This window comes from Salvia splendens, chromosome 15 (assembly GCF_004379255.2).
Source record: "Salvia splendens isolate huo1 chromosome 15, SspV2, whole genome shotgun sequence".
NCBI classification, from domain to species: domain Eukaryota; kingdom Viridiplantae; phylum Streptophyta; class Magnoliopsida; order Lamiales; family Lamiaceae; genus Salvia; species Salvia splendens.
In genome coordinates, this window is record NC_056046.1 from 9,032,391 (window position 1) to 9,046,055 (window position 13,665).

General features: G+C 41.0%; 2 protein-coding genes across 2 annotated transcripts; both read right to left on the minus strand.

Annotated features, from left to right (window-relative positions):
• Positions 1 to 6,376: 6,376 nt before the first annotated feature.
• LOC121767809 (transcription termination factor MTEF1, chloroplastic-like) lies at positions 6,377 to 7,445 on the minus strand. Its single transcript, XM_042164141.1, has one exon. The coding sequence runs from the start codon at positions 7,430 to 7,432 to the stop codon at positions 6,557 to 6,559; it is 876 nt and encodes a 291-aa protein (XP_042020075.1). The 5' UTR covers positions 7,433 to 7,445; the 3' UTR covers positions 6,377 to 6,556.
• Positions 7,446 to 11,275: 3,830 nt separating this feature from the next.
• LOC121766394 (expansin-A15-like) lies at positions 11,276 to 12,776 on the minus strand. Its single transcript, XM_042162685.1, has 4 exons — positions 12,649 to 12,776; positions 12,431 to 12,564; positions 12,041 to 12,353; positions 11,276 to 11,956 (listed from the first exon to the last, which is right to left on the minus strand). The coding sequence occupies exons 2-4, from the start codon at positions 12,555 to 12,557 to the stop codon at positions 11,653 to 11,655; spliced, it is 744 nt and encodes a 247-aa protein (XP_042018619.1). The 5' UTR covers positions 12,558 to 12,564; positions 12,649 to 12,776; the 3' UTR covers positions 11,276 to 11,652.
• Positions 12,777 to 13,665: the final 889 nt, after the last annotated feature.

The following is a 13,665-nucleotide window of genomic DNA, read 5'->3' on the forward strand; positions in this document are numbered from 1 at the left end:
CAAGCAAATTCAATTAAAAAAATACACATCATTAAAAATAAAATAAAATTACAACATAAAATAAAAATACACTTAAAATTCAAAAAAAATAAAAAAATATAATTAAAATCCTAAAAAAATAAAAAATGACATAATTTAAAATACAATTTTATAGAAAATAAAAAAAACTACTCCGCCAGCGAATCATCCTCCGAAAGCGGTGGAAGTGCACTGAAGCAGTGAGGAGGCGGAATGCGAAGTTGTGCTGCCATAAACGTAATTCCGTTAAGCCAGGCTTGGTATTGGGCGGGCGTCATGCGGGAAGTGTCCGCCGTTGTGGCGGTCATGTACATGGCCATAAGGGAGTTGGGGGGTCCCCCCGAGCCCGAGCCCGCCTGGATTGATTCGGCTCGGCCCCTCATCCCTCTACCCGCCTTCGCCGCATTTCTACCTTGCGGCCGACGGCGCCCACGGGAGAACCCCCCGGCATCGTCTGCCGGGGTCTCAACCTCCTGCGAGGCAAACTCTTGTGGCCTGCTGCCCGAACCGCCCTCACCAGACGAGTATTGGCCACTCGCCGTGTGCTTCGTGCGCTTCGAGGTCGAGCCCGTGCTGGATCGCACACCGTTGGCCCACCTTTCCTCGTCCTTGACGACCTCCCAAATATCGACATATTTGAATTGTTTGCCGGTTTCGTCGAAGTAGACCCGCAAAGCCGACCTCAGAATGTCAGCTCTCGTGGCTCCGCTTTTGTAATGAGCCGTTTCATTCTTGTGGATGGCGCAGAATCGTTTGACCTCTCTGTCGACTCGGTCAAAATGAGCACGGAGCATCTTATATGTGCGGCGGCGGGACCCCTTCGGCTTAATCTGGTGGTAGACCTCGGTGACCTTTTCCCAGAAGCACTTCCGGGGTTGTTGATTCCTGACGATGGGATCGTACGAGACTCTGATCCATGCGTTGTACACCGCCAGCGTTTCTTTGGGGCCGTGCGGATGCCGGCCTAGATCCTCCTCCTCCTCGTCCGCCTCCGCCCTGGAGCTTCTAGCGCATCGGCCTCCTCCCCCGCCTCGGCCTTCTTTCGGAATGGGTTCAACGGAATAATCCTCTCGAATTTGGGATAATCCCTGCGAATACCGCGGGGCGGAGGGACGGGCGTATGCATCCACGTCAAAATTGGGTGGTTGGTACCCCCGGCGTCGACGAACCGGAACCACCCAATGTGTTGTACATGCTCTCCCAGTCGCCGAACGCGTTGAGATTCCACCCGCCGGAGCCGCCACCGCCGGAGTTTCCGTCGCCGGACATTTTGTGATGAGATGTTAGATGAAAATTGGAGAGGAACTGGAGATGATTTGGGAAGAATAGATGTGTAGTTGTGTCTGAAATGAGGATGTATTAGGAGTATTTATAGAGTAAAAAAATAAAAAAAAATAAAAAAAAATGGAAAACGGCTATAAACGGTAATATTACTGTTTTCCACTTTTTAAATTTTTTTTAAATTCGAATTAAAAAAAAAAGAGATTTATTGCGTCAGCGTGACGATGCTCACTCGCGGGCATGCGAGTGGGCATCGTCACGCATGGCGCCGGGGCGCGCCACGTCGCCTCGGCGCGTGGCGAGACGTCTCGCCGTGACGGAACACGGAACGAGCTGGAGACAGGACGGGGCGCCGCAACGCGTCACGCCGCCGCCTCGTTCCTTCGTGACGTAATACAGGCCACCCGCGTGACGCGTTGCGGGTGGCCTTATGAAACGACATATGTGGATGCCCACTTTCCAACTACCTGTGTTTCTCTCTTCTAAATTTCTCTTTTCGGGATTTCCAATTTTTGGTACGCGACTCATGTCTTATCTATCGGTCACAATCCATATGTGCATTGCACAATACTGCTTTTCTATATTCGCAGATATCCATTTCTTTCTCAATACATCAACATGAAGTCATCTAATACATGAGTATTGTTGTGAACACTAATTTAGAACGACAGAATATATTCATCTTTTTCGGAAACATGAATGGAACTAATTGCACTCCAAAAATTAAACTAAGTTAAATTTTGCTTATTTTGAGATTCACACTTAGGTGGTGGCGTGGTGCAAGCATATAATAAAGGGAGCAATTAGAAATGAGTTTATGCACAAGGTTTAGTTGTATTTAAGGGCACACCCTTTAAAAGTGGAAATGATCTTAGTACTTACTTCATCCGTTCACGAATAGGAGTCCCGTTTTTCCATTTTTATCCGTCCGCGAATAGGACTATCGGTTCATAATTACTATATAAATGGTAAATGGACTTCATATTACACTAACTCATTCTACTCAAATTATCATCTAAAACTATTAATTTACAAGTGTGATCTCTATTCCACTAATTTTCTTCCACCCCCACTTTTCTTAACATATTTTTAAATTCGTGCCGAAAATAAATGAGACTTTTATTCGCGGATGCATGGAGTATTTCTTTAAGTACTCCTACATTATAAGAGTGGTATTGTTATTATACATTTCACCAAATGTGGTGATTTATAGTGCAATTAAACCAAAAAGGTAATACACTACATTGTTTTGCTATGTGGTGATGGAGAGAAGGAGATAGAGGCAAATGTGAAAGAAACAAAAATAAGACTGGCGATGCAGTTAGGTAGTAGTAGTAGTGGAAGTTGCAGAATTAGACTGGACAATCAAGTCGGCAAAAAGGAGTGGTAAAAAGACACCATGGTTTCTTTTTTTTTACTGACTCAATCCAAACAGGGAGATTCACCTAATACCAAATATGGATACTAAATGGAAGCTAAATTGTCCTCTAATGTTTTAACAGTCAATCATCAGTGCCCACATCTTATGCACATATACAGACTGAATATACTAAAAGTGGCAAGTAAAAGTAGGTTTTTTCACAGTTTCCCATGATATAAACAAGTCAGTCTAGTAGATAGATTGTTACTCCTAGTTGGCAATTGAACCCCTATATATTTGCAGGTGTCAATTATTTTAAATTTGTGTAAAAGCAGAAAAATGAGAGCCCCCCCATCTGCTATCATAATTCTGAATTCCAAAGCTGATGTCAATAGTACTCCTAGTTTCTTGACTCTCCCTGTCACTCGTAGGGGCATTCTTGGTAATTCACATGCAGCGTTATTGTTTCATCAGGTAGAGATAGTAATGGTATTTAGTATAAGTTGGTAGTTCCATTATTACGGTTTTTATTAGTGTGAAGAAATTTAGCAAGTGAGGTGACAACCCCCTCGTTTTGCCCATAAGATAAAATAAATAATATCATGATCACGGCCAAACACTTGCAAAAATTTGTTAGATAAAAACCCATTTTCATTTTCCATGCAAAAACTTGCAAGCAAAGGTAAAATCCAGTTGATCATTTCCAAGAACTTATAACAGAGTATTACATCAGGAGCAGTTGTCGAATCTATACTCGAGTAAGCATTGCATCACATAAAAAGAGTGAAAATTAGACTGAACTGAAACCACAGAAATTTTGAGAAACAAACTTATCTTAACATGAGACAAATCAGTAGTATCTTAATCCAAGCCTATAAAGTTATAGTAATTACAAATATAGTTTGGCTTTTGATATAAAAAAAACCATAGAATGAAATTATGGACTTGTCTGTGATGGTGCAAATGTTGATGTTGGCTATTTTAGGTGACCAGACACTGAGCAGAGGAACTAACTCTATTTACTGCCCACCTCTGAGTTGTAACTAAAGCCATCTACCTGATTTCTCATCAGCAAAACTAAAGCCACACCTTTGACTGATGAGAGAGAGAGAGAGCATACTTGCACATTTATCATAAGAGTGTCCACTATAAGGCGGACACGCCCAATAGCCCCGCCCCAGTTTTTGTTCATAGCCCCAGTTTTGTTATCCATAGCTCCAAAATTCTATTTCCGCCACTACAGTAGACACCTCCAATAGCCCCTAAATTTTATTATTAAAATAATCGCAGTGTAAATAAATAGAAAACGCGGTAATTAGGGCCGAATATTCGTTGTATTGCAAATGGTGAAAAATAAGTAGGGGGTGTGGATAGTGAGTGGATGGATTTTGTGAAAATGGTGAAAAATAAGTAGGGGATGTGGTATTTAGGGTGTCCACTATGGAGTGGGCGCGGCTGTAGCCGCGAGGGTGGGCGGGGGGGGCGGCGGATTATAGTGGAGAAGTTGTCCGCCCCGGGGGCGGACGCGGCGAGGGGGGCGAGAGGCGGCGGACGCGCGATAGCCGGGTGCGGGGCGAGGACGCGTCGGACGCGCGATAGCTGCGCCTATAGTGGAGGACATAGCCGCAGCGAATTAGCCGGTTGCGGGGAATTTGAAATTTTTTTACACTCCCTCTATAAATACCACACCCCCTACTTATTTTTCACAATTTTCACAAAATTCATCCACTCACTATCCACACAACCACTCTCTAAAAAATGAATCGAGGAGACGAGGACTCACGCGACTCTTAGGAATCGGGATATGACACCAATACATCACACCCGTCGGGTTTTGCCGGATATGGCACGACTCCGTCCCAGTATTGGAATTGGAATCAATCTCCCCACGCCGAGAGTGGCCGAAGCGTAGCAGATTTGAAGACCCTATCGGAGGGCCAATACCACAAGACGGGCGCGCCGAAGTTCACCTTGTGGGAGTAGTATCTTGTCCTCGCGGATTGTCCGAAATTCAGGTCGATCGTGGCGCAAGAGGTGGGCACAGCTCCTGGCCCGAAGCGCACAAGGCACAACCTTGCCGGGGAATACAGCAGTGGGAGCGGCTCGCACGAGTTCGAGCAAGTCGAAGAGCCAGCCGCGACTCACATTAGGCGACGACGGCCCCCGGGACAACAGGCCTCTATCCGCAGTGCCAGAGGGGGTAGAAGTGCCTCCCGCCTAACGGCGGCCGCGTCCGGATCGCGCATCCCCCAGTCTGCCCCAATCCCACAGCCCACGGTGCAACCCCACGAGGTATTGATCAATACCATAGACGTAACGTTGATGCAACAACTACAAGACGTATGCAGCAAATACGCAGGGGAAAAAGACCCGTACCTCAGGAACGTCTACAAGCGGCTCATCACTCGGATTGAGAGATGACTGGCGAGCGTTGATAATGATCCTGGGGAAACCGCGGCCGGCAGCAGCGAGGGAGGAGGAGGAGGAGGAGGAGAAGAAGAAGAAGACGACGAGGAAGCCGACTCCGACACCGAGTAGACGGTGGCGGAGTTTTTGGTTGTATTTTATTTTAATTATTCGTTGTATAATTTTACCGGTTTGTAATACAACGAATATTCGGCCCTAATTACCTCGTTTTCTATTTATTTACACTGCGATTATTTTAATAATAAATTTTGGAGGCTATTGGAGGTGTCCACTATAGTGGCGAAAATAGAATTTTGGGGCTATGTACAACAAAATTGGGGCTATGGACAAAAACTGGGGCGGGGCTATTGGGCGTGTTCGCCTTATAGTGGACACTCTTATAGAGGGAGTGTAAAAAATTTCAAATTCCCCGCAACCGGCTAATTCGCCGCGGCTATGTCGTCCACTATAGGCGCCGCGCCTATAGGCGCGGCTATAGCCCCCCGCCGCGTCCTCGCCCCGCACCCGGCTATCGCGCCTCTCGCCCCCCTCGCCGCGTCCGCCTCCGGGGCGGACAACTTCTCCACTATAATCCGCTGCCCCCCCCCCCGCCCACCCTCGCGGCTACAGCTGCGTCCACTCCATAGTGGACACCCTAACAAGAATGGCTACTGCCTACTGGGATGGCCATGGGCTGATGCTCTATCAAGTTTTGATAATGTAGTCAACAAATAATTTCATTAAGAACACAATTGCAGATCAGAGAATGACACTGCACATTCATAAGAATCGGCATTGCACCCTACCTTAAATTGTCAACATAGATCACTTTCGAATGTTTAAGCTGACAATTAAGCGAATTAGCTAAGGAGATCAAAACTTGGCTATATATTTCTATATCTAACTTGCTATTTTTACATCAGAGAACCTAGAACCGACGGTCTGTAATTGCCACAGTTGCGGCTAAGACAAGGTGATGAGGTGCAAAAGGAACAATGCTCAACTCCTAATTAAGAAAACCTCACTAAAGACCTCAGTAAAGAGAGATGGAAAACCATGATGCAGTCTAAACTTAGCATGAAGTTTTTGGCTTCAATTTTCACAACACATACCAAGAAATGGACAGTATCAAGCCTCTGTGCTTCACACTTCTAAATTGCAGATTGCTATTAAAACCCCAAAATGATCAGCATTTTAGTGTATCAGTGAAGCTATCAAAATACCTTATTGAACCATGAGTATATTTCACATGAAATGTGAAAATTAATCTTGATTCAAGAATTTTACTTCATGTTATCAAACAGAGTAGTACTCCTTTGCAAAGAAAGAAACAAGAACTGGAAACAGACATCAATAACACAACAAAATTTTGAATCTTGCATTAAAATATAACCATATACACAATCTCATCATCATCATCATCATCATCATCATCCAAAGACAGCAACAATATACATAAATTACTAAATTAGACAATTATACTTATAAAAGCTACAATGGCTGATCCCCCGCCATTTGGAGGCGTTTCTCAATCAATTGAACATTGAATTCACCGTCGCTAACTTTCAACATCTCCGGCAACGACATTGAAACACCGTGTTCTATCAAAAGCCGATGCCGCGGTATAATCTTCATCTCCAAACTGAACGAGAAATACTGCGGAAACCTCTTAATTTCACCCAAATCTCCATTCATCTCCTTCAGAAAGTACTCCAATTTTGGCGCGTAATTCTTCTCCACGCTGAACGTCAACAGCCCCGGGGATCGGAGCACCATATTCCTCACCTCGACATACTCAATCCCCAATCTAGTCAGAAATTCAATCTTCGGCACCAGTGTGCGCTCCACGCTCGATACCAGAAGCACTGTCGTCTGCGACGTCAATTTGTTCGCCCCTACGAAGCCTAATTCGGATAGAAACTCAAATGCCGGCTTCAATTGAGCTTCCAGATCGGAGACGAGGATCCTAGGGCACCGGGTGATCGACTTCCTAATCTCGGGGAAGGGGATTTCGACGGTGTGAAGCAAAAAATCGAAGATTGGGTAAATGTCGGCGTAGGGATCGGTGGTGAGGAGCTTCGGGTGCATGTCTAGGATGCGGCCTACTGCGGCGATGTCGAGTCCCATGGAGGAGAGGCATTGGGTGATGGAATGGAGAGCGGAGAGAGGGGTGGAGCGGAGTGTAGGGTTTAGGTCTAGCGCCTTTTTGTGGTTTACGTTTAAGGATTGGAGGTAGAGTATCTTCCGACGGAAATTGAGACCAGAATCGGTAGAGGTAGAGCCGTTGCAGAGGCAGCCGGCGACGGCGACGGCGGTTTGAGCGAGCTGCAATTTAGGCGGGGATGGAATTTGCAGTTGGAGGATCATTATCCTTTTTTTCTTTTTTTGTTTGGTATAATTTTCATTTGAGTAAAATCCATAAATTTCACTTCGAAATTTGAGCCCATTTAACCACACTAATAATGGGCTTTACTCCAATAAGGCCCAAATTGAATTCATTTTTCAGTATTGATGCATTTGATGTTCAAAAATATATTGTGCTTGTTACTACTATTCTTGTGCTGTTGCCTTAGAGCAAAGTCTCCACCAATACGCACACCACTTTATCTCTTTATCATATACCAACAAAGCAATTCTTCATATACTATGGCCGATATTCTAAAAATGACCAAAAACATGAAGTCTTTTTATCAAAAAATTACATCATAGTAGAGGCATGTTAGGCCTTGAGTTGCACATAATTGGTATGTAAGCTTTTTCCAGCAAAAAAAAAAAAGAGTAAATCGAATTGTAAGGCAATTACTTTTTTCATCACTTTAGGTATTACGCGACTCCACGTAGACACTACGGTAGCAAGATTAAGATTTTGGAAAAAGAATACCTAAATCTTCTTCTCTAAGATATCTACCCAAATTCTTGAGCTCCAACCTTTATTGACACATTTATAATTAACTAGGAGTATTATTATTAGTTGATTAAACACATTGCATCTTGCATAACTTTTATTACATTTTTTATCATAAATAAATCCTTTAAACGTCGAGAAAACATAGGGTGCAAATTTGTAAGTTTTGAAATTCTGACTAAATGACGGTTTTTTATGGTTATAAATTTAATGCTACTGTAAATATGAGTTGCAGTAATGGTCCAAAATCAAAATACGGTATAAGAAAAACAAAAAAAAACTTGGTGTCACAGACACTTTAAAGCATTGGAAATACGCATTTGTTTGTTGACTCGAGAACGGAAAATCAGTTGAGAGCCAGAGAATAGTTTAATTTTCACACTTCGATTCCAAAATTCAATGTTAAGTCCTATCCTTTGCTCCCACGAGAATATGTGCTGTTTTCTTTTTAGTCCGTTTTACAAGAATATGCATTTTCTAATTTAGAAAGTTTTTTCTCTCTAATAAGGTGGTATCCATTCTCTACTAACAATACTTTAATTACTTTTTCTTTTTACCTCTCTATTACTCTACCAATTCTATATTAAAACTCGTGCCGAACCAATTATCTCTAATAGAGACGGAGGGAGTAGTACTTAAAACATAAACATATGCTTCTTATTTTAATCCGAAAAATGTGGACTTTTAATCGAGTTTTGACGTATAGTTATTTGCATCGAAACTCATAAAACAAGAAAGATTAGTTTATAAGAGTGTTCACAGTGGTGAGCCGCGGCGGTCTATTGCTGCCCGGGGGAGCGTCGGGGAGGCGGCAAGGACGGGGCGGTGGCGGCGGTCGCTCGGCGGCCTATTGTGAGCTGCCGAGACCGCCGCGGCAGTCAAAAACGTTTTTTTTTTACATTTTCTTAATTTATTTTATGATGAATAGGCGGATAAGTTTGTTGTGGCTGTGCTGACTAGGTGGACAAGTTTTCGTGGCTGTGGCGTGGTTGTTCTGCCTTATTGTGGACGCTCTAAGTAATCCTGTCATTCCATGTTAATTGAGTCATTTTTCTATTTTAGGAAGTTCCAAGTTAATTGAGTCATTTCTATTTTTGACAAAAAGTAATTCATTTTTTTACTTTATTCTCTTTTTAATTATCTCTTACTATTTTATTCATCATTTATTTAATATACTATTTTTAAATTTCGTGTCAAAAAAGAAATGTCTCTGTTTAGAAGGAAATGAGGAAGTACTTTATACAGACTCCTTTTTTAAGTGAGTTTCTATTTTGTTCAAAACCCACACAGGCCTCTTTGCACATTTTTTATATATTTTTAGTTTCTTTTGTTTTTAATATTTTGCGTTATTTTGTGTTTTCTTTTTATGCATGGTTTATATTTCGTATTTTATGTCAAATAAAAATCAATTTAATTAGTGTAAGAAGTGTATAAAATGATATAAGCCCGTTAATAATAGAAGGGAAGACATAGGTGTGGATAAGATTGAGGATGTTAATGAATTTATAAGACATGGTTCTGGATATATATGGAATGGGAGGTTATGAGTATTATTTCTTAACTAAGAAATGATTAAATGATTATGCATTAGTAATAAATTAGTTATTAAGAGAAAATTTGCGTATGATTAGTGATTAAAGGAGCATTTGAGATTCAAAGTTCAATTTTATTTAATTTGATTTTTGCCTAGAGGGGGAGGAAACATGCTTCAATTCGATTTTTTAGCTCCTTAAATTCTTAGCATTTTTAATTACTTCAGAATTACTAATCCGAGTCTATATTACACTCATTTAGGTTTTATAATTATTGTAACATTTAATTTTAAGTTTACTAGTAGTTAACAAAGATTATAGGTTGAGACTTGAGGCTTCCATAAATTTGGAGTTGTATTTAAATAAATGCTAAGTATCTATTGCCATCGTGTTATATTGGTATTCATTATTATAAAGTATTAGGATATTGATTAGATAAATTAATTCCACAAAACATAAATGCTCTTCCTCAACGGCAAGCATGTCTCTTGAGAACGCAAAAGGTTGCAGTCGTCCAAAAAGAATAGGCTTCTTAATTTACATGTAGAAATAAGATTTCCATTTTTATAAAATAAAGTGAATGTTACTTCTACTTACTACTCCAGTAAATTAGAACTTGAAAACTGATACAGGAATTTAAGGCATCGGAATTCAATTAATTTATTAAAATATAATATGTCTTGGTCATGTATTACCATTTTTTCTACCAAATTGTTTTACTATGTCAATTAAAAACTTATCTATAACTAAATTGTAACTTAATGAGCTAGCCGAACCCAAATATAAAGTCTGATGAGTTTAATTAATGCTCTCGCTTCGAAAAAGCGTGCCCGTATACTTAATTTGTGTTGGGAATGGGCAAATATTGACCATCCGCAACGCATCTCTTGACCGTCTCTTATCTCGTCTCCGAGACGAGACGGTTAAGAGACGCGTTGCAACGTCCCGTCTCGCTGAGCGGCTCGTCCCTCCGAGACAGCTGGCGCACTAGCGTCACGTGGCGCGAGCTGGTGCTAGGCGTGACGCCCACTCGCCGGCCCGCGAGTGGGAGTCGTCACGCTGACGCAATAAATCATTTTTAAAAAATTCAATTTTAAAAATAGTAATATGACCGTTCAACGGTTATTTTTTTATTTCTTTTTTCTTTTTTTTATTCTATAAATACTTCTCTTCCATTATCATTACACATACAAACATATATCTATTATTCTCAAATCATCTCTCTTTCCTCTCCAATTTTCATCTCAAATCATCTCTTTTATTCTTCTCTCAAATTTAAATTATGTATTTTTAATTTTTTTGTGTATTTTTAAAATTTTTTTAGGATTTTAATTATGTGTTTTTTAAATTTTTATAGAATTTTAAGTTTTAATTTAATTTAATTTTATTTAATGAAGTGTGTTTTTTATTAATTGAATATGTTGGAAATAAAAATAAAAAATGAAATTGACTGAATAGTTAAGGGATGAGATGGTTAAGAGACGGTTAAGAGATGGATGGTTGCAGGTGCCGTCTCTTAGTTAAGAGATGTGATGAAAAGTACACTGAGGTCATGAATAGTGAAATGATGAGACGGTTAAGAGACGGATAAGAGACAGCGTTGCGGATGGCCGGGAGATATAAAAGTATGTTACTAAATCAAAAAACAATTTCTATATACAAAATTAAATCCTTTGTCCGACAAAATGTCCTTCAAATTATAATAACTAAAAAAAACACTTTGCGAGCTTAATTTGATTATCACAATTTTCAAGGAATAAAACACATGGAACAAAACCCAGAAATTTCATTTCATTTCATTACTATAAAAATTGAGCTTACAAAACAAACCCAATTTCAAATTTCAGCCAACAAAGGCGAATCAGGAGCAATAAAAAAAGGCCTCCAAACAGTACTATTTAATAAGCGGGCGGTACACCCTTTATACCACCTCACCCATTTTCTTTTCCTTTAAACACACAGAAAAAGATAAAAGTACTAAAAAACACCCATCATAAATTGGGCGTTTTTAAAAGAGGACCATATAAAACTAGTCCTATCCCAATTTCACCCCTAAAACAAACAATAGTCACACACTACTAATAAACGTGACCATTCTATACTATATATATTTTTAAAAATAAAAAATACCACACTTAGTAATTTTGTCCTCAAAATTGAGCTCCAGAGAAGGTCTGCCCGAACGACCAGCTCGCCGGCGCCGCGTTGTTGGAGACGAGAGTGCGGCCGTCGCTCGTCGTCACCTTAAAGGAGAGGCTCTGGCCGTTGAGGTTCGAGTTGCTCTGCCAGTTCTGGCCCCAATTTCTCGACATTTGCTGCCAGTCGGATTTTGAGCCCTTGACCGAGACGGAGACGACGTCGCCGGCGCCTCCGACGTTTGTGATGAGTACGAGGTTGAAGTAGGAGTGGCCGTTGATGGTGAACCTTATCCCGCCCTTCCTGTTGCAGGCGACTCTGCAAATGTGAAGATTTAAAAATTAGGTTTTTTGAAAATTGAAATTGGGGGGCAATTGGGGGAGTTAGGGTTTAGGGATTAACCTCCGGTAAGAAACGGGGACGATTCCAGCTTTGTATTGAGCGATGTGCTGGAAGATTGGCTGAGAGAGGTCGAAGTGGTGGAGGGGAGGGTTGCACCAGCCGCCTGCGTTGTTGGGGAGGGCGTTGTTGGGCGGGCAGAAATTGGTGGCGGTGACCGTGATAGATCCGGGGAGGCACCACTTCTTCTCGTCGGCGCAGCGGATCTCGTAGCAGGAGCCGCAGCTGAGGCCGTTGTTGAACATGGCGGTGCTCAGCGCGGCGGTGTTGGTGCCGTATCCCTGGCTGTAGAGGTTCCCGTAGCCGCACGCGCCACCTGTTTGATGAAATGTCGCAGTCAGAAAACAGATTCAAATTCTGCATGCAAAAAAATGGTGTTGAATAAGTTTTTACCCATTGTGCCGGATGCGTCGCTGCCTCCGTAGAATGTTGCATGTGCGGAAGTCCAACCACCGCCGTCGCCTCGGACGAACGACGCCGTTCCGAGAAAACCGAGGAAGAGGAGTGCAAGAGCTGCCATTCTTTACCTGCAGGTGAAGACACATTACATGTTAATAGCCTTTTTTGTGGCGAATTTATGAATCTTGACTTGTACAGGGAGAGAGAGTTACCTAGCTGAGATCTGGAAAGAGTGCAGTTGGAAGAGAGAGATTTTGAGTTGGAATGAGAAGCGAATGAAGGAGGTGGCGACATTAAATAGAGGCGGAGGAGAGAGAGAGGGTCTACAGTGAGTAGTCTCACAACTAACTGCAACTTTTTAAGGCTGTTGGGGTGGGGACCATCAACTGTTTCAGCACAAAATAGGAGTATTTATTTTTTCCGAATAATAACAGAATAACATAATGATTTTTAATAACAGAATTTCATTGTGCCTCATGTGATGATTTTTTATTCTTTCAAAAATTCTAATTTTTCAAATTTTGATGGGTAAATAAAGATAAAACTTCAACATCACAGATTCACACTTGAGTAGCACATGACCATTTTGCCGCAAAGACCTACCTTTATGCCTTTTCTTATCTCCATATCCCACTTTATTATCTGATTTTAATGTGTGACCACGAATTTTTCTCTTTATTCATATCTAGGATTTGAAATACGATGTTGTGACAGGAATTTAATTTATTCTTCATTTTTTCACAACCAAAATCCTGCTGCTTTTATTTGTCCAACCACATTTTTATCTCTCTTATTCAATTCAACAACCCCAAATACTATATAGGCTTCAAATTTTCGCCGCTAGTTTTAGACTACATTTTCATCTCGTATTTGTACCAAATAAGATGGTTTAATTTAAAGGTGTCAATTTTTCTTACATAGGTTTTGAAACTTGACACATTGTTAGATTGTATTTTAAAACAGTGGGCTATTGGTAGAAGAGTAAGCTTGTGAAAAATAGTTTTTAAAAAAATGTGAGTATATAATAAAGCTGAAATATATTACTCCTCATCCGCGATGTCTTGATTTTTCATTTTAGTGCATATGTATTAAAAGCTTAATTTACTTTCTACATATTGTGTAAGTAGAACTCACACTCTATTGGATCATTATACTTATATATAATTAATATACTCCTTCCGTTCCATAGTAGTAGAGATATTTCTTTTCGGCACAGAGATTAAGAAAAA

Excerpts from the sequence above, each read along its gene's own strand:
- LOC121766394 (XM_042162685.1), bottom strand. The coding sequence starts at position 12,557 with ATGGCAGCTCTTGCACTCCTCTTCCTCGGTTTTCTCGGAACGGCGTCG. Across the intron at positions 12,354-12,430 it reads CGACGCATCCGGCACAATGG|GTGGCGCGTGCGGCTACGGG; the intron begins GTAAAAACTTAT and ends TTCATCAAACAG. Across the intron at positions 11,957-12,040 it reads GTCCCCGTTTCTTACCGGAG|AGTCGCCTGCAACAGGAAGG; the intron begins GTTAATCCCTAA and ends TCACATTTGCAG.
- LOC121767809 (XM_042164141.1), bottom strand. The coding sequence starts at position 7,432 with ATGATCCTCCAACTGCAAATTCCATCCCCGCCTAAATTGCAGCTCGCT.